A 20,336-nucleotide genomic window follows, 5' to 3' on the forward strand; every position below is an offset into this window, starting at 1 on the left:
ATACTCAGTGTCTCTTGTTCTCCATGAATTACCTCTTGAAACAGCAACAAGGAAACAAGTTGTAGAGTTAGATAATTTATTACCAGTTTTTCTTGTTGTTTGAGGTAGGCCTGTAGTGTTATAAACTACACTCTAAGGACTGCTTTCACTGTTTCCCATAGATTTTGGATTGTTGTGTTTCCATTGTCATTTCTTTTCAGAACGATTTTTTTATTTCTTCTTTGATCGCTTTGGTACCCCAATCATTGTTTAATAACATGCTATTGGGCCTCCAAGTGTTTGAATTTTTTGATTTTTATTGTAGCTTATTTCTAATATTATGCCATTGTGATTTGAGAAGATGCTTGATATGATTTCAATCTTCCTGAATTTGAAGAGACTTTGCCTGTGTCCAAATATGTGATCTATCTTTGAAACTGTCCCATCCGCACTTGAGAAAAATATATATTCTGTAGCTTTGGAGTGAAATGTTCTGAAGATGTCGGGTAAGTCCATCTGATCTACTTAGTCATTTAGGATTGCTGTTTATTTGCTGATTTTTTTGGCTAGAGAATTTACTGAGTGATGTCAATGGGGTATTAAAATCCCCTACAAAGATTGTATTGCTGTCTATCTCTCCGTTGATATCTTCCAGAAGTTTTTTTTTTTTAATGTATGTGGTCCTGCATTAGATGCATATATGATTACCAGAGTTACATGCTCTTTCTGTACCGACCTTTTAGTATTATGAAGTGGCCTGTAGAAAGATGCAGGAGAAAAAAATGTCAAACAAAGGAAAATAGAAAGGTTTAAAATTATAGATGCCTTTGACAGTTACCAATCTTGACTACCAAGAAAAATCAACCCTCACAAATCAAGGAAGAAGTAAAAGTGCAAGAGGTTCATGCTCAGGAATCAGGAAGATCCATCTGACACTATTTCCCCTAAAATGTTTTTAGAGGATAAACTAAGAACAGAGTGTGAACCTATAGCCAGTGGAGTAAGTGATGGGGGAGACTGGATTGTCTGTGCGGGTCCCTTGGCACTAGAAGCATGAACTATAGAGACACAGACAGAACTCCCATTTCCTGTTCCTTCAAGGTTTTTCTTTTGGTGCTGAAGGTGTAGCAGCTGCACTGCCTCCCTTGTTGTAGTTATTCTCTAGTGAAGCAGTTCTCAACCTGTGGGTTGCGACCCCTTTAGGGGTCGAACGACCCTTTCACAGGGGTTGCCTAAGACCATCGGAAAACAAATATATAATCACATATTTTTTGTGATTAATCACTATGCTTTACTTATGTTCAATTTGTAATAATGGTAATACACCCTGCATATCAGATATTTATATTACAATTCATAACAGTAGAAAAATTACAGTTATGAAGTAGCAACGAAAATAATTTTAAGATTTGGGGTCACCACAACATGTGGAACTGTATTAAAGGGTCGCGGCATTAGGAAGGTTGAGAACCACTGCTCTAGTGTCTGTTGTAGATTCAGTTTCAGATTCAGTTTCATTGGGATATAGAAGAATCTCCATCATGACCAGGTGTGTTTAGTGGAAGATGTGGGTAATGATTTAGGAGTAATTAAGTTGAGGTTATGAAAGTCTTGTTATTGGAAATTGATGTCTGTATGTGACCTTAGGACCACTGTCACCATGTTCCCACATGATGGGGGTTAACTGTAACCTGCCCCTGACTCTGTGCCACATTGGGGGGTCGGGGGAAGCTACCTGGGAACATCATGGGGGATTAACTAAGACCAAGGACACACAAGTCTAGGGTTCTTGTTTCATTAGGTTACGATCCCCTTGTTTTTTAGCTAGTTCAAGTTTTCTTTCCTCACTTTCCTCTGAAATAGCCCACATATTTCCTAGAGCCATGAAGACACTTTCTTGAGCTTCTGCAGGGGCACAAGGCATTTGTGTGTAGGTTTTGTACACTATGTCTTTCCTGAGTTCACTTTCTAGTTCTCTCAGTTTTCTGGTGCAGTTTTTAAGGTTTTCTGTAAGTAAGATTGTGTCATCTGTATACTGATAGGAAGGGGCATTTTAACTTGTTTTGTCTCATATTGATAGTTTCAATTTTTTTCTTGCCTAATTTTTCAGACAAGCATTTGTGGTTTTTTAGAATAAAAGTATTCCTGTGTTGGTCCTGATATTAGAAGAATAATATTCAATTTTCTCCATTGAGTATTATGATACTTGTTGGTTTCTCAAATGTGGCCTTTGCTATTTTGAGACACATACCTTGTATAACTATTTTTTTTTACAATTTAGTCATGAAAGGTTTTTGAATTTTAAATTTTTCCTTTTTATTTCTATTTATATGAAATATTTTTTTGTTCTTCATTCTAAGGATGCGGTATATCACAGTTATTGGTTTACATACCTTGAACCATCCTTGCATTCTAAGATGATATCCCACTTCATCATGGTAAATGAGCTTTACAATGTGCTGTTAAATTTCTTCATCTATTGTTAACTTTATATGAGTTAAAGTAGAGGCTGCTAGCTGGACTGGTTTTGAGTCTCAGAAAAGAAATATGGTTGATTTTCATAAAAAGACTCTTACTATACATATGGGCTTAAAGCCTCCTCCAGTGAAGGCCCAGAAGGGAATATAGGGAATGATAGAGAGATTTTATATCATCATAGAAAATACCTGAGTAACTATGAATAGGAGTTTGTTAGAAAGAAAAACATTAAAATTCATGCAGGTAGGGATCAAGAGAAATAAGGAACATGTCATTGTAAACTGTTAAGAAGGGGACTCCTTATAATCTACATGCACATTCTCATGGCGTCTCTGTTCTAGAAGGTAACACCTTCCCAGGTCCAGGGAATTAGAACTTGGACACCTTTGGGGTCATTACAGATCTAGTCTCAGAATGGATTTTTGAAGCTTCATAATTCATTGGGGCTTCAACTATAAAATCTGTCAACACTCACAGGGAATGGTGGACACTCCTCACTGGAGGAGCTATGGTGATGATGTGTCTGTATGAGGAGTCATCATTTCATTGGACGGGGGCCCATGTATCAGTCCATCCTGGTCATGATCATTTCCATTTGCTAACTTTAATTTTTCTTTTTATTCCCTGTAAACATGGTGAATATCCACACACAATGACTTTTTATTGCAAAAGAAAGTTCTACTCTTCAGATACCATTGGGAGATTGAATTTCCATAGATCCAACTACATGTTGACACTAGGCCCTCACAAAAGGTGAAAGGCCCTATTCTCACCAAGACATTGGACCAAGACTACTTATAATTCTATCATTACCATCACCACCAACACCACCACCATCATTTGCTTACTTATAATTATTCTTCTCATTTTCTGTAGTCATGGTATTTGTATGCACATAAGGATCCTTTACCTCAATTTTTTGGACATTTTTTATGGTTGTAAGAAAATTGGTAGCCATACTCTATTTTCCTTCTTGTTCAACTTCTGACAACTGATGGTTCATTGCTGCCTCTTCTCCATCTGTCCCCCACATGAGAAATTGGATAATAAGTCATAGTTTTATGTCATTGTGAGATTAAAACCAAACCAGTCCCTATAAGCAGAATTTCTACCTCTCCCAACCACCTTGCCAAAATAAAAGCCCTGAGCCAGTCTCCTTTCCTGGCTCCATCAAAGCATGTCTGACTTGCTGAAGAGTCTTTTCTGTGCTTCTCAAAGATTTCAACTATGTGCAGAATAAACACCCATGTCAACTTTATATGTGTACTTGTCATCAACCTGGATATCTGCACCACGCTATTGTGGTTTGCTCTAACTCTGCATGGTGTCAACTATTCTTGGTGCTATGACCATGATGACAAGAGAATGAGTGTCACCAATGGGGGTCTTTCTTCTTTAGCTTTGGGTTCACATACTTGTGTCCACTGTCCAGCATTCAGGTGAGCTGCACTGTTGTGTCAGCAGAGCCTTTTGTTAGATTTAGGTGTCAAGGGTCACAAGATTTGGTGATTACTAGTCATTTTAGCACAAGTGTGTCTGAAATAGATTCTCTGCCATATGTCCACGTGAGAAAGTTATCTGTTTACAACAGACTTTCTAACTCAGAGACGTCAGAGGTAAGTGCAGAGTCAGGAATCCAGAGGTTCCTTGAGGGAACTGTGACATGAAGAGGAAACCACACAGGAAACCAGCCCTAACTTCCAACTGCACCTGCTGCTGGGATGGTGCTTGTGTTCAGGGACCTGAGCGCCCCCTGGTGGTCATAACCTCTCCTGCAGGGAGGTTTGTGTCTGGGCTCACACTGACTTCCCCTCACTGTGTGTCTCTCAAACAGTAATACACAGCGGTGTCCTGGGAGGTCAGGCTGCTCATTTGCAGATACAGCGTGTTCTTGTCATTGTCTCTGGAGATGGTGAATCGGCCCTTCACAGAGTTGGCATAGTATGTGCTATTTCCATCCTCACTAATGTATGAAACCCACTCCAGCCCCTTCCCTGGAGCCTGGCGGACCCAATTCATCCTGTAGCTACTAAATGTGAATCCAGAGGCTGCACAGGAGAGTCTCAGAGACCCCCTAGGCTGCACCAAGCCTCCCCCAGACTCCACCAGCTGCACCTCACACTGGACACCTGCAAATATAGAGATGACCTGGTTAGGAACCTCTGACACATCCACTGTTTCTCTCACTCATATTCACTCACATACTCAGTGTTTCTTGTTCTCCATAAACTACCTCTTAAAAGAGCCACAAGGAAAACCCAGCTGAGGCCAAACCCCATGGTGAGTGGTCTGTGTTGAGTCCTGGCCAGGGAATGGGAACACCTGGGGATCCTGGGACTGGGCTCCTGTCCCAGAGCTGCAGGGTCAGGGTTGGGCTGGATTTTTATGAGCAGAGGGGGCCCTATTTGCATAACCTCTTGCTATATAGATAGCTCTGAGTTTGGACGCTGACATAGGACATGATCCCAGAGTGTGACATGTTCAACAATACTGTTAACCATTACTTCCAATATCTGGGTCTAGGCCCTCCCCACTGGACTGAAATGATCCAGGAGACCTGTACAAGGACTTGGGAAAGAACATTTTCTTAAAAAGAAAGATACAATTGTGTAAATGAGAGATGCCTTTGACAGTAACCAGTAATGACAACCCAGAGAAATCAAACCTCACAACCCAAGAAAGAAGTAAAAGTGCAGGAGGATCATGTTCATGAGATGGGAAGTTTCTTCTGACATCATTTCCCTTACAAAGTGATCAGGGGATAAAATAAGACAAGATGTGAGCCTAGAGCCAGTGGACCAAGGGTTGGGGGAGAAAGGAGTGTCTGTGTGGGTCCCTGGCAACCAGAAACATGAACTATAGAGAGACAGACAAAGCTCCTGGGTCCTATTCCTTCAGGGGAGTTTGGTGCTGGACGTGTAGCAGCTGCACTGCCTCCATTGGGGTGTTTATTCTCTAGACTCTGTTGTAGATTCAGTTTCATACATTGGGATATAGAAGAAAATAATCATGATCAGGTGTGTTTAGGTGAACTTGTTGGTAAAGATCAGGGAGGAATTATGTTTAAGTTTTGGACATTTGATTATGGAAAATTGTGTTGCAAATCAATGATTTGAAATAACAGATATAAATCAAATCATTTTTGGCCTGAAGAGTAGTATCTTTCTCTGTCCATTGATTACAGAATGAATAAATCATTCAGATAACCTCCCATTCCTGGAGCTGATGGATCTAATTTTATAGAAACCTGGTCAGTCTTGGCGGTTCTGCCTTGTATTCACCATCATGGTCTGTTCCCATGAGGACACGTGTCACGGTTCTAACCAGGAAGCAGAAGGGCATGTTGGGCTTTCCTGCTTCATCAGAAGCTCATTTCAGAAGCACCATCTGTTCCCTCTCAAATTCCTACTCAAGTCTGCGTGTGGCCCTTGGCAGTGTCATCACTGTGTCCATACGTGATATGTGTCCCCTTGAACCTGAAGCCCCATTCACTAGATGGACCAATGTGCAACATGGGAAAAGCTACCCCCGGCTCAGGAGATGAGTTACCATGGATGGGAATTCACCAAGTCTGAGCAGACACACCTTCAGGATTGTCCATTTATAGTGTTGTGATTTCCTCATTGTGTACCCAGTTCAACTTGCCTCCTTTTTTTCTGAAATAGCCACACATAATATCATAGGGAGGTTTGTGTCTGGGCTCACAATGACTTCCCTTCACTGTTTCTCTAGCACAGTAATACATGACTGTGTCCTCAGTGGTCATGGAGCTCAGATGCAGGGAGAACTGGTTCTTGGACATGTCACTCGAGGTGGGGGTTTGACTTTTCATGGAGGGGCTGTAGTAAGTGGCTCCATCATAACATATGCACCGCATTCACTCCAGCCCCTTACCTTGGGACTAAAAGATCCAGCTCCAGCAGGAACAACTGGTGATGGAGTAACCAGAGACAGTGCAGGTGAGGGAGAGTGTCTGCGAGGGCTTCACCAGTCCTGGGTTTGATCTCTTCAGGTGCACCTGAAAAGGACACCTGGGGACAAGGAGCATCAGTCCCTGTCAGTCATATGCAGTCACAGCCATCCCATGACCTCTGCCTGACTCTTGAGACAGGGAGGTTGTCACCAGGCACAGGAGAAGACCCAGCAATCTCACCTTCTTCTAGACCACAGCTCTGTCTTCCCAGAGAACCCAGCCCTGTGTGAGGAGACAGCTTGAGCCTGCACAGCCCAGGAGAGTATTTATCCTGGAGCTGGAAGAGAAAGTTGCATGTGGGACAACCTTTCCTATAAGTGTGGGGCCTGAGGTTAGGCTGCCCTTGTCATTCTGGAGCTCCTCTTTGGGCATCTTCTCCCTTGACCTCACTTAGCATGTAAGTCATAGACAGGGGACCACTCGGGTCATGACACACATTGGAATTAGGTCAACAAATTTTCTAAACTTTCTGAGCATAAGAGGAAATGGTGGAATAGAGGATTAGGTTTCACTTTGAACTTTGCATGTATATTTAAAATTGAATTAAATGGAATTAAAATTTGTTCCAAAAATGTCTGAATCTCAACACTCTTAACATATCCATAATTTTCAAATTTTTATATCATAATTTCAATCTAATTTCTACCACCCTTGAAAAATATTAAAAGTGATGAACAGCTACCATCAATATATTTTATATTAATTTATGATGTTATTTTGATCTGTGAAACTACCTCCCAAACACAGGCAAGTGGGACATTCTTGATTCTTGATATTGGAAATTTTGTGACTTTGTATACAGCTTCCTGTCCAAACTCTTCCTTTATGTATGAAAGGTGTGGCATTTTGCAGAGACCCAAAACTAGTTACATCAGAAATAATCATAGTTTTAAATGAGTGTGCTGGGCTCTCCTACATAATGTAGTATGACCTTAACATGTAATTTATTAATTCTTCCATCAGATGTATGATTTGCCAATGTAAAATCTGATAAGGGTTTAATCTCCAAAATGTATAGGGAACTCATACAACTTAACAAAAGGCAGATAAACAATCCAGTTTAAAAAAAAGAACAAAGAACCTAAATAAACACTTTCTCGAAAGTGGACATACTGAAGGCTAAGAGACATATGAAAAAATGCTCAAAGTCACTAATCATCAGAGAGATGCCAATAAAAACATCAAAGAGGTACCATCTCACACCTGTCATAATGGAAATAGATTCTTTATGTTTATGTTTGTATTTTCATTTGCCTAATGGAATATTTGATGGGATGACTGTCTTTAATTTTAACCAAGGCTAATTTAATATTTTTGATGGGTCCTGTTTTGTGTGATTTTACAAAGAACTCCCCCAAAATGCTGAGCCTCCACTGTCCATGTGGATTGGCTACAGCAGCCACAGGGACTGGAGCAGGTTCTTTTACCAGAGGGGAGCGCTGCTGGGAAACTACCCATAAATCTCGATGTGACTGTGGAACTCAGTGAGGGGAGGAAGCTGGACTTGTGTTGAGTCACATGACAGAAATGCACCTGATGTTCATGGACAGAAAGTTACTGGGCCTATGGGTTCAAAGCCTTCTCCAGTGAAGGCCCAGAAGGAAATATAGGGAATGATAGGGAGAGCTTGTATCATCATAGAAAATACCTGAGTAATTATAAATTAGAGTTTGTTAGAAATAAAAACGTTAAAATTCATGCAGGTAGGGATCTAGAGAAATGAGGAACATGGCATTGCAAACTGGTGGCAAAAGGGGATCCCTGTTCCTACATGTACATTCTCACAGTGTCTCTGTTCTAGAAGGTAACTCTTTTTAAGTCCAGGAGATTTGCACTTGGACACCTTTGGGGTCATTGCTGATCTAGTCTCAACAAGGATTAATGAAGCTGCATAGTTCATTGGGATCCCATTTATAAACTCTCTCAACAGTGACAGAGAAGAGTGGACACCACTCACTGGAGGTGCCATGGTGATGGTGTGTCTGTATGAGGAGCCATCATTTCTTTAGACCATGATCTGTGTCTCAGCCAATCATAGTGATCATCATCATCATCATCATCACAATCATTACCATTTCCTTAGTTACAATCATTCTTTTCATTTTCCATAGACATGGGGTTTGTCCAAAAAATAACTTTTTATAGGAAAAGTAAATAGGCATCTTCTCTTTGGATGTTATTCAGAAATATAAACCCCAATGGCCCAACTGTAAGTTGACACAAGGCCTTCTAAAAACCAATGACCTTGAATAAATACATATTCTCACCAAGACATCAGACCAAAACCAGTGTCCATTCTAACATCGCCATCACCACCACCACCACCATCATCATCATCACGTTCATCATCCTCATCCTCATTTACTTACTTATAATTATTCTTCTCATTTTCTGAACACCTGGTTTTTGAACACACTTAATGACACTTTATCTCAATTGTTGCTTCTTTTGTATGGTTGTTAAGTAAAAGAGGTTTCCATACTCCATTATATTATTTGTTTGACTGCTGAGAACTGAGGGCTTATTTTTTGCTTCTTCTCCATCTGCCACACATGAGAAATCTGATAAGAAATCATGAATTTGTCCTCGGATGTCATTGTGAGGTTTACACCACACAAGCTCCTGGAAAGATAATTCCTTCCCACTCCTACCACAACAAAAAAATAAAAGACCAAGCCCGTCTCCATTCCTCACTCCATTAAAGCAGGTCTCACTTCCTTAAGGGCCTTTCTGTGCTTCCCAGAGATTTCAACTCTGTGCATAATAAACATTCCATGTCCCTTTGGGTGAGTGTTTGTCATCAGCCTGGTCATCTGTACCAAGCTTCTGTGGGTCCCTATGCCTCTGCCTGCTGTCACCCTAATCTTGGGGTTATCAGCATGATGATAACTGGATTACTGTCACATGCATGGTTCTTCTTCTCTAGCTTTGGGGTCACATGACTCTAGTGCCCACGCTCCAGCACATTTCTGCCCTGCTGCTGGCTGGCTGGGACCCTAAACTTTGTGGAGCTGATCTGAACTGTTCAGTCTGCAGAGCCTCTGGTTGAGTTTAGGTGACTTGGGCAGAAGATTTGATCATTGATTGGTACTTGGCACAAAGGTGTCTGATAGAGACTCTCTGCCTTTTGTCCATGTGAGAAGGTTGTGTCTCTTTACAACAGTTTGCTAACTCAGAGATTTCAGAGGCAAGCACAGAATGACAAATTCAGAGAGGTTAGATTTAGGTGATGTGGGTCAAAAAATTTGATGATTAATAGTCATTTTACCACAAGTGTGTCTGAATGACACTCTCTACAATTTGTTTACATAATAAAATTGTCTCTGTTTACAACAGACTTTTCTAACTCAGAGACTAGAATCAGGAATCCAGAGGTTACCCGAGGGAAACTGACATGAAGAGGATACCACACAGGAAACCAGCCCAAACCTCCAAGGGCACCTACTGCTGGGATGGTGCTTGTGTTTAGGGATCTTGTGCGCCCCCTGATGGTCTCATTCTCTCATGCAGACAGGTAATTCTGGGACCTGTTTCAGGGCACTTCTACCCTTGAACAAACTCAGCATCTAAGTCAGTGACAGGGGATCACCTGGGTCATGAAGCACACTGGAATTAGGTCAAAGAATGGCCTACACTTTCTGAGCATAATAAGATATGGTGAACTAGATAAGTAGGTTACACTTTAACTTTTCATGAATATTTACAATATATTTAAAAGTGATTAGCATTTGTTCAGATAGTTTCTGAATTTCAACACTCTAGTATATCCACAATTTCTGTAATTTTTAAGATATATTTTTACTGATTTCAGAGAGAAAGTAAGACAGAGGAGAGATAAAAACATCAATTATGAGACTGAATCATTGATCGGTTGCCACTTGCATGACCCACACTGGAGATTTAGCCTGCAACCCGGGCTTGTGCCCTGACCAGGAATGGAACTGTGACCTCCTGGTTCAGAGGTCAACATTGAACAAGTGAGCCATGCTGCCAGGCCACATTTTCTAAATTTTTATATCATAATTTATTTAAAATAATTTCTACCTTCTTGCAAAAAATAGAAAATAAAGAACAACCATTGTCAATATCTTATATCCTAATATATGTTGTTACTTGTGTCCACTAAACTACATCCCGAACACAGGCAGGAGGGACATTCTTGATTCTTGATGTTGGAAATTTTGTGATTGTGTCTAAAGCTTCCTGTGCAAACTTTTCCTTTATGAAAGCACATGTACACGACCCCTAACTAGTTACATCAGAAATAGTCATGGTTTTAAATGGAGAAAAGTCAAGACATGAAAACAGTGATCATGTATGTGCACAACTTCGAATCATTCATATGTGGGAATGATGATGGAAGGAGATTGACCTGTTTTCTCAGTCTAGTGTTATCAGGGATGTTGGGGTTCAGAGGGAAGTGAGTGAAGAGAATTCCTACCATAGAATTTCTCACAGAAAAGAACACTTCAACCCTGAGAGGAATCCCTCTGCCCTTCCAATGGGCGGTAACTGTGGTCAGAGTGTGCTGGGCTCTCCCACAACATATAACAACCTTAACGTGTGATTTATACATTCTCATATTGGACATATGATTTGCAAATATGTTACTTATTTTATGTTTTTGTTTCCATTTTCTCAATGGAATCTTTGGTGGGACAAAAGTCTTTAATTTTGATCAAAGCTAATTTAACAATATTTTCTTTAATGGGTCCTGTTTTGTGTGTTTTTACAAAGAACTCCCCAGAAAATGCTGAGCCTCCACTGTCCATGTGGATTGGCTACAGCAGCCACAGGGACTGGAGCAGGTTCTGGTACAAGAGGGGAGCGCTGCTGGGAAACTACCCATAAATCTCGATGTGACTGTGGAACTCGGTGAGGAAAGGAAGCTGGACTCATATTGAGTCACATGATAGAAATATACCTGATATTCATGGAAAGAGAGTTTCTGGACGTATGGGTTTAAAGCCTCCTCCATTGAAGGCCCAGAATGAGGTGCAGGGCATTAGAGAGACAGCTTGTATCATCATAGGAAATACCTAAATAATTAGAAACAGGAGTGTGTGAGAAGAAACGTTAAAAATCATGTAGGTAGGGATCAAGAGAAATAAGGAACATGTCATAGCAAACTGGTGGGAAGGGGATTCCTTGTTTCCTACATGTACATTCTCACAGTGTCCCTGTTCTAGAAGGTAACACCTTCCTAGGTCCAGGGGATCAGAACATGGACACCTTTGGGTTCATTACTGATCTGATCTCAACATGATTCATCCAAGCTTCATAATTCATTTGGATCCTATTTGTGAAATATCTCAACACTTAGAGGAAAGGGTGGATACTCCTCACTGGAGGAGCTATGATGGTGGTGTGTCTGTATGAGGAGCCATAATTTCATTAGACCAACGTCGTCGTCATCATCATCATCATCATCATCATCATCATCATCATCATCACCACCACCATTTGGTTACTTATTATGGTTCATATTTTCTGTATACATGGTGATTGTGCACACACACTGACCTTTTATAGGAAAAGAAATTATGTATCTCCTCTTCAGATACCATTGGGGGATTGAGACCCCATTGGCACAACTGTAAGTTGTCCAAATGCCTTCCACAATATGGTGACCTTGGACAAAGTATACATTTCCACCAAGACATTGGACCAAGACATCTGTCCAATTCTATCATCACCATCACCCCTCCATCACCATCACCATCACCATCATTATCCTCATCCTCATTTGCTTACTTATAATTATTCTTCTCATATTCTGTAGTTCCATGTTTTGAACAAACATAATTATACTTTATCTCAATTTTGGCTCATTTTGTATAGTTGTTAAGGAAAATAGGTTGCCATACTCTATTTTTTGTTCGGTGACAACTGATGACCTATTCTTGCCTCTTCTCCTTCGACCACAAGCAAGAAATCTAATAAGAAATCATGGTTTTGTCTTTAAATGTCATTGGAAGATTGAAACCACAAAAGCCCTTGGAAGCAGAAATTTCTCTGCCTCCTCCGACATCTCAAAAAATAAATAAATATAAACATCGAGTCAGTTTCCTTTACTGGCTCTATCAAAGCAGGTCTAACTTCCTTGATGGCCTTTCCTGTGCTTCCCAGGTCTGTCAACTCTGTGCATAATAAACATCCAAGGAGCCTTGGTGTGTGTGCTTGTCAGCCTGGACAAACAAGCTGCCATGGGTTCATCTGCCTCTGCCTGGTGTCACCTACTCTAGGTGCTGTGAGTGTGAGGACAAATCAATGACCTCCACAACCTGGGTCTTTCTTCTCTAGCTTTTGGATCAGATGTCTGCTGTGGCCTCTGCCCAGATCACAAGTGTCCTGCTGCTTCTTGGGACCCTGAGCTGTGTGGGGCTGAGCTGCACTGTTGAGTCAGCAGAGTCTCTGGTTAGATTTAGGGGATGTGGTTCAGAAGACTTGAAGATTAATTGTCATTTGGGCACAAGGGTTTCTGAAAGACATTCTCTGTATTTTGTCCATGTGAGAAAGTTGTCTCTGTCTACAACGCAATTTTCTAACTCTGACACTTCAGAGGTAAGTGCAGAGACAGGAATCCAGAAGTTCCCTGAGGGAAACTGTGACATGAAGAGGAAACCACACAGGAACCAGTCCAAACCTCCAATTGCACCTGCTGCTGGGATGGTCCATGTGTTCAGGGACCCTGAGCACCCCCTGGTGGTCACAGCCTCTCCTGCAAAGAGGTTGTGTCTGAGGTCACACTGAGGTTCCCTTACTATGTCTAGCACAGTAATACACAACCGTGTCCTTGGCTCTCAGGCTGCTGAGCTCCATGTAAGCTGTGTTGATGGATGTGTCTCTGGTCATGGAGATTCTTCCTTGGAACTTCTGTGCATTATTTTTGTCTTCATCACTAGGTAAACCCACCCCATTCACCCAAGCCACTGCCCTGGGGCCTGTTGCACCCAACTCATCCAGTAGCTGATGAAAGTGTATCCAGAAGCCTTCACTGAGGCCCCAGGCTTCCGCACCTCAGCCCCAGACTGACACCTGTGGACTGGCAGTGGACACCTGTGGAGAGGAGACAGGAGTGGGTGGAAATCCCTCTTGACTCTCCCTGGTTCCCTCTTCAACCCAAGCACCAGAGCCCCTTACCTGTAGCCACAGCCACTAGGAGGAGGTTTCTCCAGCTCCAGTCCATGGTGAGGGCTGTGCTGTGAGCACTTCTGTAGGGGAGTGTGGCTGTGGGTGATACTCTCAGGGCACAGACTTACCCATATTTAACCTAGTCTGCCTCTTCTCTTTTGCATTTACATGAGGCAGAGTATTTCAGAGCTGAAGTCTTGAACCACCTGAGAAGATTGAGAACACAGGGACCATGCTCAGTGGGAGTCTGAGGGCACAAGTCCTAATTCTTTCTTTAAAGAAATTATGTCTTTATTTTTGAAATTATTACATATGTCCCCTTTTATTCTCCATTGACCACTTCTAGCTCTCCCTCACCCGCTACCCCAAGCCTTCACCATCCTATTGTCTGTGTCCATGGATTATACATATATGCATACAAGTTTTGATTACTTCCCACCCACCCATCCTTTCCAGCCTTCCCTCCCAGATTCCACAATCTGTTCCATGCTTCTAGGACTCTGGATCCATTTTGTTCATCAATTTATTTTGTTCATTAGATTCCACATATGAGTGAGATCATTTGATATTTGTCTTTCTCTGACTGGCTTATTTTTCTTAAAATAATACTTTCCTGGTCCATTCATGCTGCCCCAAAGGGTAGGAGATGCTTTTTTTTCTGTAGCATAGTATTCCATGGTATAAATGCACCACAGCTTTATAAAAAATATATTTTATTGATTTTTTTTACAGAGAGGAAGGGAGAGGGATAGTTAGAAACATTGTTGAGAGAGAAACATCAATCAGCTGCCTCTTGCACACCCCCTACTGGGAATGTGCCAGCAACCAAAGTACATGCCCTTGACTGGAATCGAATCTGGCACCCTTCAGTCCACAGGCTGATGCTCTATCCACTGACCCAAACCAGTTAGGGCACAAACACAACTTTTTATGCACCCATCTACTGATGGGCACTTGGGCTGTTTCCAGATCTTAGCTATTGTAAATTATGCTGGTATGAACATAGAGGTGCAAATATCCTTTCTGATTGGTGCTTCTGATTCCTTGGGATATATTTCTAGAAGTGGGATCACTGGGTCAAATGGCTGTTTCATCTTTAATTTTAGGAGAAAAATCCATACATTTTTCCATAATGGCTGCACCAGTCTGCATTCCCACCAGCAGTGCATGAGGGTTCCTTTTTCTCTACATCCTCATCAGCACTTATCATTTGTTGATTTGTTGATGATAGCCATTCTGACAGGTGTGAGATGGTACCTCTTGTTTTGATTTTCATTCCTCAGATGATTAGTGAGTGACTTTGAGCAGGTTTTCATATGTCTCTTGGTCCTCTTTAAAAAAGTGTCTATTTAGGTTCTTTGCCCATGTTTTAATTGGATTGTTTATCTTCCTTTGGTTAAGTTGGATGGGTTTCTTATTTTGGATATTATTTTGTATATTTTGGCTGTTAACCATTTATCACATGTATCTGTGCCAAATATGTTCTCCTATACTGTGGGCTCCCTTTTCATTTTGTTGATGTGCAGAAGCTTTCATTTTGATGTAGTTCCACTTGTTGATTTTTTCCTTAGTTTTATTTGCCCTAGGAGATGTATCTGTAAACACATCGCTATTAAAGATGTCTGAGATTTCTGCCTATGGTTTCTTCTAGGATTTTTATGGTTTCCCGTCTTAAATTTAATTCTTTTATCCATTTTGAGTTTACTCCTGTGAATGATGTAATTTGGTGGTCTAGTTTCATTTTTTTGAATGTTTATCTGTCCAATTTTCCCAACAATATTTATTGAAGAGACTGTTTTGACTCCATTGTATGCTCTTGCTTCCTTTATCAAATATTAATTAAGCATAATGGCTGGGTAGATTTCTGGGTTCTCTGTTCTGTTCCATTGATCTATAGTCCTTTTCCTGTGCCAGTAGCAGGCTGTTTTTATTACTATGGCTTTGGAGTATAAGTCTATATCTGGTATTGTGATTCCTCCCACCTTTGTTCTTCTTTCTCAAGATTGCTGTGACTAATAGGGATCTTTTTTGGCTCCATATAAATTTTTGGAGTAATTTTTCTAGATCTGTGAAATATGCTGTTGTTATTTTAATAGGGATTGTATTGAATTTATAGATTCTTTTGGGTAATATGGACATTTTAATGATGTTAATTCTACCAATCCATGAACATGGTATATTTTCTCTCTTGTTTATATCTTTCTCTATCTCCGTATTAAACACCCTGACTTTTTCTAAACACAAGTCTTTTATGTGCTTGGTTAAGTTTATTTTTAAGTATCATAATTTTTTGATGCAATGGTAAATGGGATAGTTGGTTTGGTTTCCCTTTCTGAGAATTCATTATTGGTGTTTAAAAATTCCATTGATTTATGGGTGTTAATTTAGTATCCTGATACATTGCAGAATTCGTTTATTAAATCTTGTATTTTTTTGGTGGTGTCTTTAGGTTTTCTATGTACAATATCATTTCACCTATGACTAATAGGAGTTTTACTTCCTCCTTTCCAATTTGGATGCCTTTTATTTCTTCTTCTTGTCTGATCACTATGGCTAGGACTTCCAGTACTATATTGAATAAGATTGGTGAAACTGGACATTTCTTGTTGAGTGTTTCCTTCCACGACTCACGTGGAGTAGGGTTCGGTATCTGAAAGAGGAGCCGCACAACAAATGAGAGAAAAAGACACGAGATAATTTTGCAATATTGGGGGACCAGGCGGCAAGTCCCGAAGGACTTCCTCCCTGTGCTCAGGCCTCACCAAGCTTTTATTGATCTGGGATGCACCCATAGCATAGCCCTAGGCAGGTGACCCCCTGCAACAGGCAGACTAGCCCATCAGCAAGGATTTACATAATAATAAATGGGGGAGTAGTTTCAGCTACCACTGTCTGGACAAACATAGGTGGCGCCTAGCTCTGACCTTTGGGAGGGCTTCAAAGGCACCCAGCCTTCGGGGGGGTTCTCTGTCTATGCTTATCAGATAGTGAAGGCAATAAACAGTTTCCCACAATTTCTGTTTTGTTCCTTTTCTTTTGGGAAATGCTTTTCATTTTTGCTCATTGACTATGATGTTGGCTGTTGGTTTGTCATACATGTCCTTTATTATGTTGAGATATGCTCCCTCTTCTCCCATGTTGCTGAGAGTATTTATCAAAAGTGGGTGTTGGGTTTTGTTGAATGCTTTTTCTAAATCTGTAGATATGGTCATCTTATTTTTGTCTTTCAATTTGTTTATGTGATGTATCATGTTTATTGGTTTGTGAATATTGCACCAGCCTTGTATCCCTGGGATGAATCTCATTTGGTTAGGTGTATGATCTTTTTAATATATTGCTAGATCTGATTTGCTAATATTTTTGAGGATTTTATTATTTATGTTCATCAGGGATATTGGCTTGTAATTATCTTTCTTAGTAGTGTGATCTGGTTTTGGAATTAGGATAATGCTGGACTCATAAAAAACGTTTGGAGGTTTTCCTTCTTCTTGGATTTTTTAAAATAGTTTGGGGAGTATGGGGTTTAGTTCTCCTTTTAATGTTTCGTAAAACTCCCCTGTGAAGTCATCCAGACCAGAGCATTTGTTTGCTGGGAGTTCGTTGATACCTGCTTCTATTTCATCAGTTGTTATTGGCCTATTCAGGTTTTCTGATTCTTCCTGTTTCAGTTTTGGGAGATTGTGTTTTTCTAGGAATTTGTCCATTTCATCCACATTGTCCAGCTTGTTGGCATATAGTTGTTCATAGTATTTTATTGCAATCCTTTTTATTTCTGGGGTGTCAGTTGTTCCTTCTCCACTTTCATTTCTGATTTTATTTATTTGGGTCCCCTCTCTGTTTCCTGACGGGTCTGGCTAATGGTTCATCAAACTATTTTTATCTTTCCAAAGAACCAGCACATGGTTTCCCCAAGTCCCATTCCTTAGTGGTGAAAGGTTCTGTAGTCACCAGAGCTGTCTGGAGGAGACCAGGGTAGACACACAGAGGTTTGGGGAGCAGTGCATGACTTGGGAAAGCTTTATAGACATAGTGGGTTCTCATAGCTCCTGGAAACCCATCAAAGAAGTCGAAGGAGGAAGTGTGGTAGCTCTCCTCCATCCTGGAGATGGAAGGTGAAGGTAGGAGTCACTATAACACCTAAACATGGAGGTTAGGAAAATGCTGTATAGATCAACATAATCATAATCAACAAGCACCCTCCACCTGGGTTATTATCCCGTCTGAGCCCTCAAAGGAGTAATCTACAGAGGATTTAACACTGTCATTATGAAATGTCAAACTTTACCCCAGGATGTTAAATTAAAAAAATAATGGAAAATTATATAGATGTCTCCTTCACAAGATATTTGCCCAGTCAGCTGCTTGTTGAAATGAAATTATTTCCAATGAGACTTTGCTAAACTTTCCTATTAAACTAGACTAGACAGGATAGTGTATCATCTCACATCAGTGCTGGTGTGACACCTTTAGGGAGAGAGCTGAGGTCATTTCCTGCTCCTGTGGCACGAGAATCAGCAAATCCTGGCACCTGCACAGGTGAGGTGACCAGGGAGCAGCCCTGAGGGGACCTTTGCACCATTCAGATGGGTTTCATCCAGTTTCCGCTGTCCCTGGTACGTGCATATGTTTTATTTATTGTGAGCCTGTCAGAAGGGAGGGCCCCTATGGGGACAGGTGGGCATGTGGGTCAGACCCTGAGCTCAGCACACAGGTGACTGGGCTGTGCTGGGGTCTGTCTTTGTGGGAAAGTTTCCAACCACAGGCTGATGAGAGCTCTGAGGATGGTCTTTGTCCAGAAAAGAAAACAAAAAATACAGAAGATGGTGAGGAGATTCCCCAGTCACTGCCCATATGTCTTCTGCCAACAGCAATGTGACCTCCTCCTCTGGTGTCTGCAGTGAGAATGCGGGAAATTAGAGCCACAGAGAAAGAGCAAGAACCATCCCTGGATGCAGCTGAGAGCTTGAGAGGAAATCCCTGTGCCCAACAGGAAGGCCCTTCCTTCCCCACCTCCCTCTGCTCCTGCTCCTGGGGTTGCACTCTCTGGGTTTGGTGAGTCAGGAGTGCCCCCTGGTGTCCAAAGCGCCCCCTTGTGCCCAGCCCTGCAGCCTCCCTCAAGGACGTTTGTGTCTGGGTTCGCACAGACTTCCCCTCACTGTGTCTCTTGCACAGTAATACACGGCCTTGTCCTCGGCTCTCAGGCTGTTCAATGTTAAATAAACTTGGCTCTTGGGCGTGTCCCTGGTGGTGCTGAGTATGGATTTCAGTGTTGGGTTATAGTTTGTAACTCCATTACCCCATATACCCCCGACCCACTCCAGCTCCTTTCCTGAAGCCTGGAGGAGCCATTGTACAGAATAGCTCCTTAAAGATAATCCAGAGACAGTGCAGGTGAGGGAGAGGGTCTGCCAGGGCTTCACCAGTCCTGGACCCAGCTCCTGCAGCTGCACCTGGGACAAGACACCTGGGGACAAGGAGCATCAGTCCCTGTCAGTCACGTGCAGTCACAGCCATCCCATGACCCCTGCCTGACCCCTGAGACCCTCACCTTGGAGGGCTGTCACCAGGCACAGGAGAAGACCCAGCAGCTTCATCTTCTAGACCACAGCTCTGCCTTCCCAGAGACCTCAGCCCTGTGTGAGGAGAGAGCTGTGAGCCTGCACAGCCCGGGAGAGCATTTACCCTGGAGCTTAAACAGAAATTTGCATGTGGTGCCGCCTTGCCTATAAGTGTAGGGACTGAGGTTGGGCTTGCCTGGTTTTTCTGAGGATTGTGTGGGGGCATCTCTTGCCTTGACCTCACTCAGAATGTAAATTGAGCTCAGCCGGCCACATGGGTCATGAGACTCATTGGTTTGATGTCAAAGCACAGCCTAAAATCTCTGAAATTAAGAAGAAATATGTAGTAATTGAGCAGGTTACACTATTATCTTCTCATGCATATTTCAAACAGATGTAAAAGGGATTAGCATTTGTTATGACCATTTCTAAATTCAACACACTAGTGTATCTACAATTTTCAAATTTTTAAATCTAATTTTATATAAATTCTACCCTTGTGTGACATATAAAAATAAAGGATATTCACTTTCAGTATCTTAGATCTTAATTTATGTTGTTACTTTATTCGGAGAAACCATTGCCCAAGCACATGCAGGTGGGATATTTGTGTTTCTTGATGTTGAAAATTTTGTGATTGTGTCTACATCATCCTGTAAAAACTCTTCCTTTATGCAAGCCCATGGTCTATTGCAAAGACCTCAATATAGTTACATCAGAAATAGTCAGGGTTTCAAGTGGAAAAAAGACACAAAATAAAAGCAGTGATCATGTATGTTCACAATTGAGAATCATTCATATCTTATCTAATAAAAGATAAACATACAAATTGACTGTACCTCCACTACACTCACAAGCTATGCCCATAAGCAACACCCACAAGCAATGCCCACCAGCCAATCAGGAGCAAGTATGCAAAAAAAATAAAAACAACCTAGATGGTGGCTGCCACAGTGCTGGAGCAAACAGGAGGCTTAGGTTGCCCCTGGTGATGGAGGAAGCCAAGCTTTCCGCCTGCCCTGGCTGGCTGTGGGCTCAACTCAAGGCTACAAAGTTTCAATTATAGAAGATAAATAAATCCCAGATACCTGCTTCCAGCTGCTGTGGCCTCCACTCAAGGAGGGTCTTGGAGCCTGAGTTTCCCAGGCCGTGGCCAGCCAGCAAACAGCCATCAGCCCCTCACCCAGGCTGGCCAGGCACCCCAGTGGAGACCC

The 20,336-nt window shown here is 41.7% G+C and overlaps 1 gene segment (V, D, J or C); it reads right to left on the reverse strand.

Annotated features, from left to right (window-relative positions):
• Window positions 1-19,196, reverse strand: part of LOC132222673 (immunoglobulin heavy variable 4-38-2-like) — a 53,538-nt gene extending 34,342 nt beyond the window's left edge. Inside the window, 1 exon segment of the V gene segment in view lies at window positions 19,113-19,196. Coding sequence covers window positions 19,113-19,158 — 46 coding nt within the window.
• Window positions 19,197-20,336: the final 1,140 nt, after the last annotated feature.

The sequence above is a fragment of the Myotis daubentonii genome, chromosome 20 (genome assembly GCF_963259705.1).
Source record: "Myotis daubentonii chromosome 20, mMyoDau2.1, whole genome shotgun sequence".
Taxonomy (NCBI): domain Eukaryota; kingdom Metazoa; phylum Chordata; class Mammalia; order Chiroptera; family Vespertilionidae; genus Myotis; species Myotis daubentonii.